General features: G+C 49.5%; 9 protein-coding genes across 9 annotated transcripts; 7 read left to right on the top strand and 2 right to left on the bottom strand.

Annotated features, from left to right (window-relative positions):
• Nucleotides 1–703: 703 nt before the first annotated feature.
• ASPWEDRAFT_113966 (60S ribosomal protein eL21) lies at nucleotides 704–1,434 on the bottom strand (the record flags this gene model as incomplete). Its single annotated transcript, XM_040828451.1, has 4 exons — nucleotides 704–1,028; nucleotides 1,136–1,183; nucleotides 1,247–1,314; nucleotides 1,399–1,434. 4 exons carry the CDS (start codon nucleotides 1,432–1,434, stop codon nucleotides 704–706), a joined length of 477 nt encoding a protein of 158 aa, XP_040687819.1.
• Nucleotides 1,435–1,692: 258 nt separating this feature from the next.
• On the top strand, nucleotides 1,693–2,661 carry ASPWEDRAFT_69874 (40S ribosomal protein uS4). The gene is made up of 5 exons (XM_040839080.1): nucleotides 1,693–1,718; nucleotides 1,785–1,822; nucleotides 1,889–1,907; nucleotides 1,989–2,087; nucleotides 2,186–2,661. The coding sequence occupies exons 1-5, from the start codon at nucleotides 1,705–1,707 to the stop codon at nucleotides 2,595–2,597; spliced, it is 582 nt and encodes a 193-aa protein (XP_040687818.1). The 5' UTR covers nucleotides 1,693–1,704; the 3' UTR covers nucleotides 2,598–2,661.
• A 201-nt stretch (nucleotides 2,662–2,862) lies between these two features.
• Nucleotides 2,863–3,847, bottom strand: ASPWEDRAFT_113578 (uncharacterized protein; the record flags this gene model as incomplete). The annotated part of the gene is made up of 3 exons (XM_040828418.1): nucleotides 2,863–3,278; nucleotides 3,311–3,566; nucleotides 3,626–3,847. 3 exons carry the CDS (start codon nucleotides 3,845–3,847, stop codon nucleotides 2,863–2,865), a joined length of 894 nt encoding a protein of 297 aa, XP_040687817.1.
• Nucleotides 3,848–4,111: 264 nt separating this feature from the next.
• On the top strand, nucleotides 4,112–5,641 carry ASPWEDRAFT_157674 (uncharacterized protein). Its single transcript, XM_040829736.1, has 2 exons — nucleotides 4,112–4,362; nucleotides 4,415–5,641. Exons 1-2 carry the CDS (start codon nucleotides 4,229–4,231, stop codon nucleotides 5,493–5,495), a joined length of 1,215 nt encoding a protein of 404 aa, XP_040687816.1. The 5' UTR covers nucleotides 4,112–4,228; the 3' UTR covers nucleotides 5,496–5,641.
• A 283-nt stretch (nucleotides 5,642–5,924) lies between these two features.
• ASPWEDRAFT_42056 (uncharacterized protein) lies at nucleotides 5,925–6,875 on the top strand. Its single transcript, XM_040835703.1, has 4 exons — nucleotides 5,925–6,031; nucleotides 6,078–6,210; nucleotides 6,267–6,324; nucleotides 6,384–6,875. Exons 1-4 carry the CDS (start codon nucleotides 5,961–5,963, stop codon nucleotides 6,692–6,694), a joined length of 573 nt encoding a protein of 190 aa, XP_040687815.1. The 5' UTR covers nucleotides 5,925–5,960; the 3' UTR covers nucleotides 6,695–6,875.
• A 561-nt stretch (nucleotides 6,876–7,436) lies between these two features.
• ASPWEDRAFT_52428 (uncharacterized protein) lies at nucleotides 7,437–8,638 on the top strand (the record flags this gene model as incomplete). Its single annotated transcript, XM_040837749.1, has 5 exons — nucleotides 7,437–7,530; nucleotides 7,586–7,916; nucleotides 7,965–8,021; nucleotides 8,074–8,235; nucleotides 8,293–8,638. 5 exons carry the CDS (start codon nucleotides 7,437–7,439, stop codon nucleotides 8,636–8,638), a joined length of 990 nt encoding a protein of 329 aa, XP_040687814.1.
• Nucleotides 8,639–10,466: 1,828 nt separating this feature from the next.
• aspE (septin) lies at nucleotides 10,467–12,210 on the top strand (the record flags this gene model as incomplete). Its single annotated transcript, XM_040831098.1, has 2 exons — nucleotides 10,467–10,981; nucleotides 11,040–12,210. The coding sequence occupies 2 exons, from the start codon at nucleotides 10,467–10,469 to the stop codon at nucleotides 12,208–12,210; spliced, it is 1,686 nt and encodes a 561-aa protein (XP_040687813.1).
• A 147-nt stretch (nucleotides 12,211–12,357) lies between these two features.
• On the top strand, nucleotides 12,358–13,193 carry ASPWEDRAFT_561306 (uncharacterized protein). The gene has a single exon (XM_040838266.1). It carries the CDS (start codon nucleotides 12,504–12,506, stop codon nucleotides 12,942–12,944), a length of 441 nt encoding a protein of 146 aa, XP_040687812.1. The 5' UTR covers nucleotides 12,358–12,503; the 3' UTR covers nucleotides 12,945–13,193.
• An 829-nt stretch (nucleotides 13,194–14,022) lies between these two features.
• Nucleotides 14,023–16,923, top strand: anxc4 (annexin ANXC4). The gene is made up of 2 exons (XM_040835702.1): nucleotides 14,023–16,343; nucleotides 16,401–16,923. The coding sequence occupies exons 1-2, from the start codon at nucleotides 14,055–14,057 to the stop codon at nucleotides 16,704–16,706; spliced, it is 2,595 nt and encodes an 864-aa protein (XP_040687811.1). The 5' UTR covers nucleotides 14,023–14,054; the 3' UTR covers nucleotides 16,707–16,923.
• Nucleotides 16,924–18,241: the final 1,318 nt, after the last annotated feature.

Raw genomic sequence — 18,241 nt, 5'->3', positions numbered from 1 at the left:
GGACTCCGGGGTTTTAAGGACAGATCAGGGACAGACGATTTAATAGTTGTATTATTGTTGGCTGACTTGGCTTCTAGATTGGTTTCTAGAAGGATTAATAGTCTGACCTCGATTGTCCATGATAATTTTTCTTACTGGCGTTGGTGCGAGTGGTGACAAGCCTTGCTGTCCCGTCGCTGATGGACGACTCTGCACGCCTCAGCTCATACGTACCGGAGTACATAATGAGGTACGATCGAGTTATACAGTACTAGGCTCGATGTAGTAATTTTCTTGATAAGTCCATGGAGATAGCAGTTAAAGGTTCAGCTGTATGGTAGATCTATGGAAGTCTACATCTAGAGATAAACCAAGGCTTTCGTTACCTTGCATGGACTCCCATTCAATTCCACGAACAGATGCCATTGTAACTCCAGAGACATGTCCAGTCCCTCGAAGCGTATCCCTCAGAACGATTGTCGGATGACAACTGCCAAATGGTCCCAAAAAAAAAGATCAAATCGTGGCAGAGTTCTGATCGTAATTATTTGAATATAAAAAGGAAATTGAGAATTTTTGTTTTTTCTCATTCAGGGGAATCTATGCACAAGATGTGCCTATCCGAGAGCCCTTCTTTTTTTATCGCTTCATCTCATGCAAAGTCCACCCTTAGATGGAAAATCCCAGAAAACACCAAACAACCGCATAGACCGTATCCATTCGTTTAGATGTGGGTGTCGTAGGCGATGGGAGCAATGCTCTCGGGGGCGGTACCCTCAAGGGTGTGAGCCTCACGGGGCTGGACGGGCTGTCTCTTGAGGTGAAGGGTGACACCCTCCTGCTTGGCCTGGCTCTTCTTGGCGGCGTTCTCCTTGACACGCTTGATGAAGTCCTCACGGGAGCGGGAGTGCTTGACGTGCTCGATGCGGACGGAGATGCGCTTCTCGATGTAGCGGTTGCCGACCATCTTGTAGAGGAGGACACCGACGGCGGACTTGGTCACGTTGTAGACGACACCGGTCTTTCCGTTGTAGACCTTGTAGGGCATACTATTCTCAATGTCTCAGCGATTTTTTTCCTTCACACAAATTTCATCACGCAGAATCCCCCATGATCGGGGCTATTCGAAAATGGAGCGGGCGGAGATATTACTGACCCCTTCTGGACGGCACCGTTGACCTTGATATCCACAATGTCACCAACCCTATATATCCATTAGATCCTTGCACAATCGTCATATCGAAATCGCGGGAAATCTTCTGCGTACCGGTAGGTCTTCAGGTAGGTCGACAGGGGAATGCTACCGTGCTCCTTGAAGTTGCGGCTGAAGGCATACTGTATTCACAAATCCATCAGCATTTCCGGTTTCCTTTTTCTCGAAAAAAATATCATTGATGTCGCATTTGCGCAGAAACATACCCGAGTGCCGGATCTCAAACCGTGCGAGTGACCCATGACGGCGGTGTTGGTGTGCTGGAGTTGGGAATTTGTCGACAACGAAGAAGTGCCTCTATGCCGCACTTCGGGATGGTGTAGACTTGCTCGGGTGCTTAGTGCGCTGGTCCCCGCCAAGAAAGGGCTAACCCTCGCACTAAGCCGCATTCGGGCCCCACTTTCGCTCGCTTAGCTTCATTATCCAAACTGCATCTTCATCTTCTGATCCTCTGCGAATTTCGTGAAGTTTGGTGTGTTCGACAACCTCACGACAACGCGCAATCAGCAGCCATGGCCCCCGTCCCGTGAGTATACTGCGTCGCAATGACAGTTTACCCTGTCGATGAATTCTAACCGTCTTGTTAAAACAGGCGCGTCTACTCCAAGACCTACAAGGTCCCTCGTCGTCGTAAGTAGACCTTTATCAAAATTGAAGAAGTTATCCAGAATGCGTCAAATGCTAACATATCTCTAGCTTTCGAGTCGGCCCGTCTGTTAGTACTCTCCGGCCACTAAGCAGAAGCGTGCTTCTGTTTATGTCGTGTGTTCCTGTTTCCTAACGGTTTTTTCCCTAGTGACTCGGAACTGAAGGTTGTCGGCGAGTACGGCCTGCGCAACAAGCGTGAGGTGTGGCGTGTCCAGCTCACCCTGTCCAAGATTCGTCGTGCTGCTCGGTATGCACACCCTTGAAATTCGATCGCCGGCCTTTGAAGGAAAATCGCGGGGATCGGATTTATATATGGAGGATAAGACTAACCTTTTGCGACTGTAGTGAGCTGCTCACCCTCGACGAGAAGGACCCCAAGCGTCTCTTCGAAGGTAATGCCTTGATTCGCCGTCTCGTCCGCATCGGTGTGCTCGATGAGTCCCGCATGAAGCTCGATTACGTTCTTGCCCTCCGCGTTGAGGACTTCTTGGAGCGCCGTCTCCAGACCTGTGTCTACAAGCTCGGTCTCGCCAAGTCCATCCACCACGCCCGTGTCCTGATCAAGCAGCGTCACATCCGCGTCGGCAAGCAGATCGTCAACGTTCCCTCGTACATGGTCCGCCTCGACTCCCAGAAGCACATCGACTTCGCCCTTACCTCCCCCTACGGTGGTGGCCGCCCTGGACGTGTCCAGCGCAAGAAGGCCGCTGCTGCCGCCGGCGGTGGTGACGACGAGGGTGAGGAGGAAGAGGAATAGATTATTAAAATCGGGAGTACGGACGGGTTTCGTTTTGGAAATAAAAACGGGGTTCCATTGTGACTGCAGCATAGCGTCTAATGTCGTACGATCATGCGATTCAATGAATAAAAACAGCCAAAAAAAAAGGCTTCAATTCGAAACTCGAATTCTCAATCCATAATTACTTGTATTCCCATGTGTATAATTCGTAGTTCACTAGTTATCCTAAACGCCGATCCCCCATAATTCCATCATAAATCATCCGAGATATCTTAAACTATCCTTAGACCCCCACCAACTTTTTCAGGGTTTCTTCTGCGCCTCGGTACCATCTTCCCATCTCCTCAAGTCCATCACTTTCACCCTCTTGTTTCTTTCTCTGGGCCTCCCGAGCTTGTATGACTGCTTCGGCCTTTCGTCTCTCCAGCACACCTATCTCTCGCTCCATGGCTTCGGCATCCCTTTTCTTCCGGGGCAGGGTGTTCTCCGCTGCAGCCAATTGCCGATTCAATGCTGCAAGTTCGGCTTCACGCTCAGACAGTAGGGACAGGGTCGCGGGCAGAGGAAGGTTCTGAGAAGCCGAAACATCCATATTGGCTACCTGCTTCGCGCGTAATCCAGCGACCGTAGATTCAAGGTTTTCGATAGACTCGGGAAGGGTCTCAAGCTGCGTCATTTGGAGAGAAACATTATTGTAGCCTGTCGCAAAATCAGTCATTCGCCTTGCACACTCGGAAACGGTGAAAGCATGTCGTTGGAGCACCCACGTTCTGCAAGACTTCTACCCATCTTTTCCATCTCCTCGACCATGAGGCGAACATCCTCTTTGCGCCCACGAAGTTCTGCCTTTATTTCCGCCAATTGTGTCTCCAGCTCGACATTCTCATTGTGGCTCACCACGAGGGGCGGGTCGCCCACGATCGCACGGAGAAATTTTTCCTTTGTCACTTGCTCCACGTAGGAAAATCGTAGCTTTGAGAAGAGTTCCTTTTGACAACAATCAGTCACCAAACTATCCTGATCCGTAGGGTAGACAAATTTCGTACCTTGTAGTGTGTCAAATCGGCCTCGAGAGAAGCAGGTGAGGGGTTGTCGAGTGTCGACACATCTGAGCCACGTTTCGAAGGCGAATTGGTCCGGTCTGTGATTTCTCCTATCGCAGAGATAGGCTCACTTATGCGCAAGATTGCCAGTTGGGTTTTGAAGTCGCCGTTTTCCACTAGACTCTGGAGTTGCTTGAGCGCTTCGGCGGGGTTCGTGTCTGCCATTTTTCAGTCTTCGGTTTTGGTCTTCGCCCTAGTTCGCGGGAATTGATAGTTATCGAGAAATCAGCAGATGAGAAATTAATATCGATATATATCCTCGACTACTTGAGAAATGAATGGTTGTCCAGCGCGTGGCAGAAACATGCGGAGGTAAACATGTTGAACGCCGCCGATCGATCGGCTCCGCTTCGCGGCGGGCGGTGTCGCCGCTGGACAAAGGCGAGATTCTTCTAGATGAAGTTCTCTCCCTTGCGTTCTGATCTGTCAGAACAATCAGGCCCAGATTCAATTGAGTGCATGTCATCAAGATAGCCGATTCTTTTATTCAAGCTTTGTTTCAACCTTTTTCTAACCTCATATCTGTTCCACCTGTCCAGTCCCACCATGCCTCCTAATTATGGGAGAGCGATTGGCGACCCCAGCGACGACGACTATGTTGCGCAAGTGCTCGCAAATGAAGCGCGGGACAGCTCTATTAAATATTCTACGGAGGGATTAGGGGCATATGTGCCCAAAAGGTGGATCTTCCTTTTCTCTTCCCCCGACGCAGCAGGTGCTGATAAATGTTAGGCCTACAGGAGCTGCGCCCAAGCCAAATACTCGTTTCCTACGTCATATTATCAAAGAAACCGACAGTCACAATGCAGCATTGAAGCGAAAGGAAGAAAGCGAGGCAAGGGAACGAATGCGACAATTACGGGAACAGGCTGCTTCATCCTCGTCACACGATGCTCGAAGACACGTATCCGACGATCGGGAACCTAAGAGAGATAGAAGGGAATGTCGCGAAGATAGACATCGGTCGCACCGAAGAAGACATAGAAGTCGCTCGGCATCTACGGATAGAGGTTCCTCCAGGAAACACCGGCGAAAGCACGAGGATTATGACACAGATGAGGACCGCCATCGATCTTCCAGGAGGGACCGTCGACGCGACGATAAGCGTAGCCACCGGAGGCGTCGCCGATCATATTCCAGATCACGAAGTCGTTCCCCGCGAGACGAACGGAAATATGAGTCCCGCAGGAGCAGGAATTACAAGGAGCAGGATACACGCAGTGACCATCGCAGCTCCCGTGAGCACCGTTCTTCTCGCCGACACACGCCACCTAAAGAAGCTTCCCCGCCTCGTGCAACTCTACAAAATCCACAATCGGAAGACGAATCGGACCCTCTCGAAGACCTCGTCGGACCACTACCACCCAGGGAAGATGGTCGGGATAGGGCACTTCTTACTCGTGGTCGAGGCGCTTACAAACCGAATCTAAGCAATATTGACGCACATTTTGCCCCGGATTATGATCCTACCCTCGACATCCAACAGGAAGATGGTGATACGCACACTGGGAATAGATCTACCCGTCGGCCCGTCCCAGGTCTCATGGCTGAAGATGATGACTGGGAACTTGCCCTGGAGGCGGTCCGTGACCGTGCCCGTTGGCGACAAAAGGGCGAGGAGAGACTACGTCAGGCGGGCTTCAACCAAGATACTGTAGACCGATGGAAGAGTAACCCGGCCTTTGCCGCACCTGGTGACACGGAGGGCAGACCGGAGGATGTGAAATGGTCAAAGAAAGGGGAGGGTCGTGAATGGGATCGAGGAAAATTCCTTGATGATGACGGTCATATTGATGTTAAGGCAGCTTGGTAGTATCTAAATTAACTGGATTGCTGGTCATCCAGATATACATGGCATGAATTATGACGACAGTAATATAGAATGTTGATATATATTTCAGTTTACAGATGTTTCAATAGCTGAACGATCAATTTTATCGTATAATACACGAAGCAGAGTAAGAGACAAATATATGTGTAATCCTAGTCATTTCATCACAATTGCTAAAATGATGCCTTTATCGTGCAATATTCTCCTCAGCCAAGCAACAGATGCTCTCATTCCGCGCTTTGTCAGAGCGCGGAAAGCAACGCGGATGACAAGATTGTGGCGATTATTGTGGATCGCATCTTTTGTTGCTGATTGATAAAAATGCGCGTTTCTTACTGTTGATTGCTAATGTGTTTAATCTGATATCTAGAAAGCTGCTATATATATTGGTACTACTGCCACTCTCTTACCCCGCCTATTATCTATCCTCTACCTACGATCTACAAAATGACTGATCAATTCGCATTCTCATACCCCTCCCCACTTAAAGGCTATGAGAACCTTGAGCCACTTTCTGAGTAAGTTATATATCCCAATTCAAGTTCTGATATTAACAGCTCCCAGGGAGAGAAACGATGATGGCAAGTCTCTCAAGAACCCTCAGCATGGGGTATTGAGTAAGGCGTATGAGGAGTTTCCTGATCCTCTAGCGAAAGATCGACGGGGAGGGTTTGATATTCATATCTACCACTATCAGGTTCGTTTATATCCTGTCGTATATCTGGGAAGATTGATAGCACTGACCAACTATAGAATAACCCCGACCAAGCCACCTACGCAAAGGCACTTTGGGAAAGAATCAGACGTGAATGTGAGCAACGCTTACCCAAAGCCCGTGCCTATTGAAGCACCACTAATGCCTGCAAACAGTCCCCGAACTCCGCATTTACAGATTCTTCGATGGGCCAGTAGGCCCTCACCCCGTCGCCATGTTCGAAGTCAACCTATTCACCCCGACTCAATTTGGTGCTTTCGTTCCATGGCTGGTTATCAATCGGGGACCGCTGAGTGCCTTGATTCACCCCAACACGGTTGAGTCTGAGGAAGAGCGAAATCATACACAGCGGGCTGCATGGTTAGGGGATAGGATTCCGTTGGATTTGCGGATATTTAAGCTGATGAAGGAGGAGGAGAAGAGCAAGGAAGAGGAGGCAGAGCGTGCTCAGCAGGGAAGATTGTAATCGGTTAATTTGAGTATGCGGATTGCTAGGTAGAAACAAATGATGGAATCAAATGGGTGTAGTAGAGTAGGTATGATTGAAATGAAATGCCATGATTTATTTTATGCTGTTGCTTGTACTACGTACCTAGTCATGCGTGTTTTCTTGTCATCTGAGGGTATTCTTGATTCACCAACATCACGGGATCCAGCCCTGCAGCCATTAACAACCACCGCAATCGACACGATCCCGTCGATCATAACCACGCTCAAATCATCAGGGAAAATCCCAGTGTGATCTGCTCATACTAACCGATATTACCTTCTCTTAACTCGTTTCTTTAAACCCTGAAGATTCGTCAGATGATGGTTTCTGTCGAGTCCTCTGGATCGTGTCGCTCTAGCACGAGGTCGAATACTCGACAATGTTTCGATCCATGTACACACCATTATTTATTCAAATTTCATCAGACGGAATGTTTCTCACCATTAACCCTGGTGATAAGGCTGAGTATGGTCAATTTGGATGGTAAATCAGTCCATTCAAAGGTCAGAAGACAAAGAAAGTTCAGATTAAGATGCTTGTTTGCGTGTTTGCCTCCTATGACTTTGGCATCCTTGATATCATGGAAGGTATATATTAAGTAAAGACGATGGTCGGAAGGCCTTTGGTAAGACTTTTTTTTTATCATGAAGATAAATATCGCCAGTACATCAGAATGCTAACATCTGGATTCTCGTTAAGGTCATTTCTATCCACTCTTATGGTACAATCTGTACCGTTGGTGGATACACAGCCGAGTATAGACCGAGCAGATTTGACCACAACGAGTATACCAAGCTTTGTATTGGAATACGGTAAGATGATACAACTTATTATCTTGATAAGATGGAAGGATCTGACCGTTGATAGCACCACTGGTGTGGCTGCATAGCGAGGAATCATATCAACCTTCGGATATTGGGCAGCAACTCGTACATACTACCCCAATGGTCAACTGGACATCAACCAAAGACGCCCCATCGCCAATGACGCTGGATAACCTCGACAAACTGAATAACCTTGGAAACACTAGCGTCTATCTGACATCGAAAGAAGGCATCGATGCCGACCCGCAGCCGGCCTGGTTTCACGGAACCACTCCAGACGAGAAAGGCCAAACGAATAATGCAGTGTCTTGTGCTATTATTACTCGGGATCATGCCAATGGGACGCTTGATGCCTTTTACTTCTATTTCTATGCGTAGGTGCAATCAGACGGGACTTGATGGGTACGCACTAACAGGATCAGGTACAATGAGGGTAACACGGTCTTGGGCATGGAATTTGGTAACCATATTGGTGACTGGTTCGTGTGGGACGGGACAGTGATATATGAGATCGAAATTAACATGCGCTAGGGAGCACAATATGATTCGGTTCCTGCATGGGGCGCCGCAAGCCATTTGGTATAGTCAGCATGCAGGCGGACAAGCTTTTACATACGCCGCCACGGAGAAGAAGGGTAAGCGGCCGTATGCTTACTCCGGGAATGGCACTCATGCGGTGTATGCTATAGCTGGGTAAGTCCAACACTACGGGGATGGAGAAATAATACTAAATAAGATCCTGTTGTGTAGTAACCACGACCACGCCATCCCTCATTTCAACCTGCCCGCCGGATTTGTCGTCGATCATACTGAGCAAGGAGTGCTATGGGACCCAACATTGAGCGCATATGCATACCGCTATGACCCATCGGAAGCAACGTTCCAGCCCTACGACTCAAGCCATCCTGTCAACTGGCTGAATTTCAATGGACAATGGGGAGACGATGCACTGCCCGGCGGACCAGAGCTGGTTGGCCAGAAGAAATATGCGGCCGGACCGAACGGGCCTAAATTTAAAAGTTTGGATCGAGAGCAGGTGTGCCCGAGCAAGCCATGCATTGTCCTGCCGTTTCGTATTTGGACGGAACAGCATTAATAAATAAGATGAGATGGAGAAGGGTTCGTGTCTGGACTTGTGGCTGTGGCTCGGTAAGTGGATGTGGGGATATTGAGATCAGAGGCAGATTCCAACGGCGAAAGCTAAACTTGTGATTGGACTTTTTACAAATGAATGACTCGTCTACTCAGTAGACTACTCTGCAAATGAATAGAGCAGTAAATGTGATGGATATGTTCGGCTACTCCAGCGACCATCACACCACTCAGGGGTCGGAGTGGTTCGGGAGCGAACCAGACCCAGAGAGTGGAAGCAGTGGATCAACGCGTTGGGGAGAAAAACAAGCAGTCGAGCAGAAGGTATGAGTAAGATTAAATGTGATGATAATGCGACGGAAATAGAAAGTGAGGAAGTTAAATAAAGACTGGAAAATAGGACGTTGGATATGCACAACAGACTTAGAGCAGAGGGTTTCCACTGTTGGGTGTCAGTTTGGCCACACGTGGAATGGATCGGCCCTCCGACTATTGTATGTACGATCGATGGAGTGTGCTGCATGAGCGTTATTGATAAGGTATTAATAGATCTTCGGAGTATATCAGATATAGATGTAAATACTCAATAATAATAGCAATAAGATAATAGTAAAATAAGAAAAGAATGCCAATGAGTCTGAGATGCAGAAGTCCCAAATTACACTCGGTGCCCCTCCAGAGCTAAAAGTCGCACGAACGAATGGAATCTCGCCTGGCCGGAGTGGAGAGCAAAGGTCACCCCTGGTGCTGTTGACTTCCCCTGAACAGCTCAAAGAAGACGCCAGACTCCAGCGAAAAGAAGAGACAAAAGAACAGAAAAAGAAAAGAAAGACTGCGAGCTGACTGGAGATTGAGACAGACAGATAGACTGCCGGACTGCCAGACTGCCAGCCAGCCATACCTAGGCAGTAGTCTGCCCAGCTCTTCTGCCATATTACCTCGAGGCCGATCATCATCAGTCTTCAGCGCCGTCGTCCTTTCATTTCGTTTTTCTCTTCCTTTCCTTTCCACCTCTCCCTTTTCCTCATTAATGCGCCGCTTCAGTCGGACGCTGTGAACAGGTCATTTCACTTAAAGAAAATCCAAGAAATAATAATAAAAAAAATATTTCTCTAGGGATCTATCCTGGTCTCTTCTTCTCACTCGTTTCCTTGTCGTCTCCCGTCGTCCTCTAGCAGTGACTCGGGACTGGTTTCGACAAACCGCTTGCTGGGCTTGTGATTGTCGTCTTTTCTTCTGTCTTTCTGTCCTGCTTCAATTGCTGGTTTCAGCTTCATCTTCATTGATCGATCGTCTCATCTGTCGCGGATTCTTTGGATCTGACCAACTGATTGATCTCCCGGCTGTTTCATCACGGTCGAGTCCCCGACGCAGAACAATCAATCGCGAAGACGCCATCGTTTCGCTGACACCCCTTTCCATTTCGCATCAGACGGGATATCTGGATCAATTTTAAGAGAAGAAAAATCAAGAAAAAGACCAAAAAAAATATCGTCCTTGGTGTCCACTGTAGCTAGCTACATTGTCCGAGTGCAGCCACTAGACAGTGAATTTGTAAGTGCTGGATGCAAAGGAAAATCAGCTCCTTTTTAAATGCGATGGATGATAAAATGAGAATATTCTGAGCAATTGCTGACTTCTGGCCTGATGATTCGACAGGCGATTCGCGGAATTAAACTCGTCCTCACATTCACTCGAGTTCCCCACTGCTAGTGATAGAATTCGATTGTTGTCCAGAACCGTTGTTTTGAATCAATTCACCACACTGCTACCCCGCTTCAATCAAAGAACGTTCCAGTGTTACAGTGCCACTTGACTGGAAACGAGAAGCGATGTCTACCAGTACCCAATCGTCCAGACCCCCCAGCCGGGTCCAACCTTCCTCCATGGACCTTCCTGCCATCACAGAGAACGGCAATACCCAGGTCAACCAGAAGAGAACATCGTCTCTAGGCTTTCTACGTCGCGCCAAATCCACGGAGCCACTCAGTGAAAAAAAGAGCAGCAAGAGGATGTCCAAGGCTGCAGCGCTGGAGGAAGAGCGCCGTCAACGCGAATCCATGCCCAAGCAGCCTCCTCGTCTCCCCGACCTTTCTCCCACTCCAGTACTTGAAACCTTTGGAGGTGATGAACGTCCAGACAGTGTCGCGATTGTTTCTGGCCAGGCGCTGCGCCAGGTTGCGCCTAACAGTGCCCTGAGCTCGCCATCTAACCCTGAAATCCCTGATCCCTATTCACGAGCAGAGAGCATGGCGCATCGTGGTCGTTATAGCTACGCCAGCAGTGCTGTAAGCACCGTTAACAACCCACGCAGACTGCGTCGTCGCAAGGACCCTACCCCGTACAAGTGAGTGGAATACCTATAAACTGAAAGAAAAGGAGTGACGTTCTGACATCCCACCCAGCATTCTTGTTCTTGGTGCTCGAAATTCTGGCAAGACCTCGTTCCTCAACTTCCTTCGCAAATCTTTGGCCATGCCCCCGCACAAGCATCCCTCCCGATCGCCTGACGATCTGGAATACAGTTACCACCAATCCCCTGCCAATGAAGGCTACACTTCTCACTTCCTCGAGACCGAGATCGACGGGGAGCGCGTGGGACTCACCCTGTGGGATTCGCAGGGCCTGGAGAAAGGCATCGCCGATATTCAGCTACGTGGTGTGACTGGATTTTTGGAAGGAAAATTCGAAGAGACTTTGACCGAGGAAATGAAGGTGATTCGCTCTCCTGGAGCTAGAGACACTCACATTCATTGCACTTTCTTAATTCTCGACCCCGTTCGCCTTGACGAGAATAGGGCTGTCGCTGAACGAGCCGCCAATGGAACCGCCAAGGCGTCGGACACTTCGGTCATTGGCATCCTAGATGAAAGCCTCGACATTCAAGTTCTTCGAACCGTATTGGGCAAGACTACCGTTGTTCCTGTTATCAGCAAAGCCGATACGATCACTACTGCGCACATGACCTACCTGAGAAAAGCAGTCTGGGATAGCTTGAAGCAGGCCAACATTGACCCTCTCGAGGTTCTTACTTTGGAAGACCAGGAGGAATATACTTCTTCAGAAAGTGCCGATGAAGAAGAGGAGGTTGCCAAGCCCGAGGCTACAGAGGACACTGAGGAGAATAAAGACCTGGAAGCCTCAGCTACGGCAGACTCGGAGCCGGCTCCATCGAGTGATGAAGGGACCCCAGTTCCATCTTCCCCCTCCGAGCGAAGCCAGAGTACCCGCAAGTCTTCAGCATCACTGGCTGCGAGCCAGCATCTTCCCTTTTCAATTCTGTCACCTGACCCCTACTCCCTGGAGGCCGGGGATGAACCAGTTGGACGTAAGTTCCCTTGGGGATTCGCCGATCCATACAACCCAGAGCATTGCGACTTTGTCAGGCTCAAGGATAATGTGTTCAGTGACTGGCGAACTGAATTGCGTGAGGCCAGTCGTGTGATCTGGTATGAGAGATGGAGAACAAGCCGCTTGAACCGTCATGGCCTCAGTGCTCCACCACAGAAGAGGCCTCAAAGGAATACGTACAGTGGTAGAATGGGTCCTATGAATGATGGACGCCGAGTTCGGTGATGGGGCTGCATGGTTTATGCTGCTGGCAGTCACTGAGCTTCGTCATTTGATGACGAACACTCACCCGCGAAAGCCTTTCCATCAGTGCCCTATTGAAGCCGTTACTCACTTGCAATCTTGGATATGTAATCATATTCAAGGTGCCATCAGTTCACCACGTATTCTTTCATGTACGATCCTCGATCCGATTTCTTTTTTCCTATCATCTCCTTTTGACAACGTGACGACTACTGGGCTGGTGCAAGAAACAAGAACATCTCCCTGTTGCATGAAACTTCTTGATTGAATCAAGAATGCTTCATGTCAGGGGTTATGTTCTTGAACCCTTTGGGGTCTGTTCCTGGCTTGGAAAAGTAACTTGTTGCTGTTTTCTCTTTCTCACCATGTACGGCTTACACAACACCCCTTTTCTTTTCTTTTTGCTTATTTTGACTCGTTTGGCTCTTTTCTTGACTCTCATTATACCACTTTCCGTTCTTGACACTTTTGATGTTCAAATGTCTCTGATTGAGCACCCACTCGCCCTGTCGGATATGCTCTTTGCGTGTCTGACCCAGCGCATTGCCTCACAGGTTGTGGATAATATTCCTCCTTGTCCTTTTTTTTTATTTTTATTTTCAACACCTTGTATTCTTGATTCATTTCCCCAAAACGAGTACCCTCATCTGCAATTTGTTTTCTTCTTTCTCTCTGGTCTCCTACTGTCCTATATGGTAGATAGGATTGTGGTTTAGTAACTGTTCTCATGGCGAATTCCACCGACTGTTTCTTCTATTTTTCTAACACAGCAAATTGTCACTTATTGACCCTTTGGATTTCTTTTCCAACCGAATTCTGGATAAAAGTAGAACTTGTATTTTGGAAGCATGTTAAATCACCTGCTGACCTCGAACTTATTGGGATAAACCCTGAAAATCCTGCATTGAAGCAATGACTGAGGACTTGCAAGCTGTTTGTGCGCCAATCGCCACCTTTTTGCAGCCTCGGTTCTTGTTTCCCATTGCCCTACCAGGATATCTTGGACTGAGGCTGAAAGCCAGATCGGCAGACCAGAACGAAAAGCAGCCAATAATCGGAGTATCGGATAGGCTGAAATCCATTGAGGCGTCTCGCCAGCGTCTGTTTACGAGGGCGAATGACGCGATATGGAGACGGCGGTTTGACTATTCGCTTAGAAACAGGGAGCAATACGAAGATGCATGTGCTTATGGTGGATATTTCCACAACGATGGTCATTGTTGTTGAGAACCCGTTCTGCAAGTCAACAATAGCGAGTGCATATGTCGATCGGCCTTGGAGCCTGGACGAGTGAGTCTGGATTGCAATGAGTTGTTGCTGCGGCGTTGATCCAGCGATGATCCAGCGGATTCAGCCATTAGTAGGTAGGAGATGGTTAGATATCCCTGGAGTCGTGAGCCAAGGGCGGATAATTCCGTGTCTCTTCTCGATGAGATGCATCCAGAACTGGCGCTGTCTCTGTTCAGCTGGTCGCTTTTTGACGCGGACCGACGACGATCAGCGACCGTCTGTCTCTGTGCCTCTTCCTTCTCCCACGACCAAAACATAGCACAATCCCACCTTTCGTCTTTATTTTATCCCCTACTCTTTTACTACTGCTGTTTCATTAATCTCCGAATAATTTACACTTCGTCATCAATCTTTACAACGGCTGTATGTGCAATTGAATAATCCGAAGCCGTTGGTCTCGTTCCCTTGCTTCTTCTGTCGCAACCAGGAATGCGATTGATATCCCCGCTTTCCTTCATCGCTTTTATTCTCCTTGATAAATAACTAACGACTGCATTCGTTTAGACCTACCGTAATAAAGCAGCCCCAGTCTTTCCATGTCCCTCCAAGTCAACGACCCACGGTCGCGTGGCCGTTCCAAGTCTCCGGGCGGGCGCAGCCGTGACCGTTCCAGATCTCGCAGTCAGGTTCCTTCGCCGGCCCCAGAAAGCAGGAGAAGGAGAACCAACAAAAAGTATTCCGATTCCGAGTCAGCAGGTGAGAATCTTCGCTCCGCGTCGCGCAATCCTCGGAGTAGAGGTTCGAGGAGCAATGCGCGATACGATGTCTCGTCGGAGGAATCAGAGGATTCGGAGGATGATCACAGGGACAGGCACCGGCATCGTCGTGATCGCTATGCTCACTCGGATGTCGGGGAGGAAGACTTGAAGAGTCCGGCGCCTAAATACAGTGGGACTGCAGGTTACGATTCCCGATCGCATCGTCGCCATCCCTCTCAGTACGACCGCGACCGCTATTCGAGCGATTCTGATTCCTCGGCGGATGATGACCTCGCATATGGGGATCTACCTGGGAAGCGCGAAAAGCATTACAGGCTGTCTTCGGGTGGTTCTAAATTGGCTGGGTTGTTCAAGCGCGGGTCATCGCGTCCTACTGAGGAAGCACCGCCTGAGGTACCTGGCAGCCACCCTGGCTATGCAAGGCACCATCCGTTTAAATACGCGGATCCGGTGCAATCTCCTCATGCAGAGCTTGGGGTTTTACAGCCGAACTGGCCGCCGATTCCTGAGTGCGAGATGCCCGGGTTTGTGCCACCGTCATCACAAGCCGAAGCGCAGACCATGCCGGGGGCATTTCCATCTGTCACCGTGTCTGGTCAACCCGGTGTGTCTGCTGCATCTGCGCCCGTGTATGCGGTGCCTCAGTATATGAATGTTAGTCAACACCCGAATAACCCATATGCACCTCGCCCGCTTTCGATCCCTACCACCGTTGCGTATGCCCCGGCAGTGAGCTCGCCGAATCACCAGAGACATTCCTCGAGCGATTCACCCATCCATCCAGCGTATGCGAACCCGCCTGCATTCCAGTATGCACAGATCGATCCCAGCCTTAGATATGCCACAAGCAAGCCCGCAGGCAAGCCGCATACGCACTCTTCAAGCGCTCAACTCTCTCGGCCCTCGACAACCGAGGCTGGCCAGCCGCATCAAGAGGTCAGGTATACAACTCAGCCTGAATCGTCCAGGCCGCCTCCCCTTCCAAGCCGCGACCAGCAGCATTTCGTTGAGATTGCACCTGGGAACCGGACGCACGGTCGTTCCCACAGCCATTCCGTGTCGTCTGCGAATAACCTTACGGTTGCAGTGCCTGACCCAAGTCATCGTCCGAGCAGCCCTCTGCTGGAGCCATACACGGGGACTTATCAGTCTATTTCACCTATGCCTTCACCGATTATTGCGGCTCCCAGATTGGACGACGAGTTGTCGGATCTGGAGCCGCTAGACGCGCCTTCTGATATGGACCGTGGTTTGATGAAGCACATTCGAAAGAGGTCCAAGGATGACAGGGAACACAAGGAGCGAAGAAGTGAACGGTCCAAGAGGGATAGTAGTCGTGTCCGACACGAACGGCACGGATCCCATGATCCCGAGTCCCTAATTCTGATCTCGCCCAGCAGCGGGCGCAAGCGAGTGTCGTTCTACGACCCAGCCCCCGATGCGATAGCGATGCAGGAAGCATTGTCACACACGCGTAACATTGACACGAAAACCTTGATTCGCATTCTGCCGCACTTGGACAGCGATGAAGTTCTGGACCTGCGCAAGGAGTACAAGAACCATGTCAAGTTACACGGCAAGGGAATCAACGTGGCTAAGCACATCCGCTTGAAGTTGGGCAACAGCACCTTCGGTAAGGTGTGTTATGTGACTGCACTGGGCCGATTCGAATCCGAGGCATACTGGGCGAATTGCTACTACCAGTCCAGTACTTCCCGACGGGAGCTCTTGATTGAATCTCTGATGGGACGAACCAACATGGAAATCCGCGAGATCAAAGAGGACTTCCGCGATTCGCGGTACATGGATGACCTGGAGAAATGCATGAAGGCCGAGTTGAAGGCGGACAAGTTCCGGGTGGCGGTGCTGCTTGCCCTGGAAGGGAGACGACAGAGTGAGCGGGAACCCGTGAATCCAGACTTGGTGCAGCGGGATGTCCAGGATTTGTACCGGGCGTTGATGTCGCGGGAGGGCGGAGAGACAGCGATGATTCACACCATTGTCCGGCGGAGCGATTCGCATCTGCGGGAAGTGCTGCGGGTGTATGAGAGGATATACAAGCACAATTTTGCAAAGGCGATGATTGCCAAGTCACGAAACCTTGTTGTACGTTCTTCCTCCTTCCTATCTTGCATTCTTTTGATATCGCTAACCCGAGACCAGGGAGAGACACTGGCCCACATTCTCAACGGCGCCATCAATCGACCGATGCGAGACGCTCTTCTCCTCCACCAGGCCCTCCGTGAGTCCCGCAGCGGCAAGGAACGCTCCGAGCTGTTGATTTCGCGGTTGGTCCGACTCCACTGGGAACCACGACATCTGGAGCGGGTAAAGAGCGAGTTCCGCAAGCGATACAGGGAGCGACTCGAGGAGGCGATTGCGGTGGAGGTGTTGGGTACGACTGGGGGAAGTGAATGGGGGGAGTTTTGCATCGAGTTGGCGAGAAGCTCATCGGTGCGAAAGGCTTGATGTGATGGTCTTGTGTTTTGTTTTGTTTCTTTTGTGATGATATGATTGTTATGATGATGAGATTCTATTTCCTGATTGATTCTGGGATGCGTAACGCGTTATGACTAGTATCTGTATACAATTCCATGATGGGTAACTGCTACTTCGATGACATCCAAACCATTAGGCCTCATTGCAGGAGACATACGTACTTCAATTAATATACTTGATAAGAGCTGGATTGCGTGATTAATTCCATCTGGGATAGAATTAGAAACCCCCACCTTGCCTCATTCCTCCACCGCTTGACACCATCTACTATCGTCTAGTTGATCAGGATTGATGAATTGAAGTTTGATCCAGTCGCGATATTCCTTGCTGTTTGACTGACAGCCCGAGATGCAAGGAGATCTTGGGCCTATCACTGCCTCAAAACCTCATTCTATCCACGTCTATTGACAGGGTTCTCGAGATGAATTTGCTAAGGTGATTGATTAATTACTTCTCTTCGATGGCTGACGTGGTGATGCCTTGACCACTGCAAGGGGGAGTCCTGGCCCTGGGCGTTGAAAGATTTCCTCCGTTCCTGCAGCCAAAATGTGATTCATCACAAGCCAGGAGATTTCACGATAGTATCAACTCAGCTCAACTCGGCTCATCTTCTCCATCTAACTTTTCTCCATCGTCATTGCCATCAATCTAGATGAAGATCATCGCTGCAGATCGGCCGTCTCCATAAATCCTGTGATCCACCATCATGGTTCCCGATGTCTCCAGCCTTGTCTGCCCAACCATCGCGCTCTCTCCATCAAATCATCACCATCTTTCCCCGCAATCCTCGGAGATTCAAAAAAGGTCACACTGCATCAATGCCGCTTCCTGTAGGGGCCCTTCTCCGTGTTTCCTGGTCTTTTTCTGCACCTGATGGCATCACAAATGTCGGTCACGCTTCTCGTCATGCCTTCCTCATGGCTCGCGGTTTCCGTGTTGGGAAGCTCCTTCTCTCTCTCTCTCTCTCTCTCTCTCCTCTCCTTCTGTCGTTCTCTCCTTTTCTCTTCTTTCTCTCTCTCTCTCTCTCTCTCTTCATCTTCTCTTCACACTCGTTTATCTCACTAGGATCTGCAATCTGCATCTTCAGCTTCATCCTCCATTCGCTCTTTTATCAACCAGCATCACTTATTATGACCCACTCTCGTTCATACTTCTGCTCCCTCACAGGCAAGGCCCCAAGCCCATCTTATGACTCTTGTTTTCCCAACTAATCATGCATTATGACTTGGTAGATTCCCTCGGACCTCCACACTCATGCGCATCGATCAGAAAATAAATTCACACTAGTTTAGTGCTTGGATCGGATCCTACTGTCTTGTTTGTCTGTAATATTACCTTTTCGTTTTTCGTTTTTATTATTATTATTGCTTTGCTTTCTTTGTTGTGCCCCCTCACTTCGGTGCCCATCCCCTGGCCATATGGTGTCTTGTATACCGCATGAGGTTTCTCTCCACAGAGAGACTGACAGGTCAGACGACAGTCTCGGAGCATTTCCCTCGCCATGC

The sequence above is a fragment of the Aspergillus wentii genome (genome assembly GCF_001890725.1).
Source record: "Aspergillus wentii DTO 134E9 unplaced genomic scaffold ASPWEscaffold_5, whole genome shotgun sequence".
Taxonomy (NCBI): Eukaryota; Fungi; Ascomycota; class Eurotiomycetes; order Eurotiales; family Aspergillaceae; genus Aspergillus; species Aspergillus wentii.
This window is presented reverse-complemented; position numbering and strand designations above follow the sequence as displayed.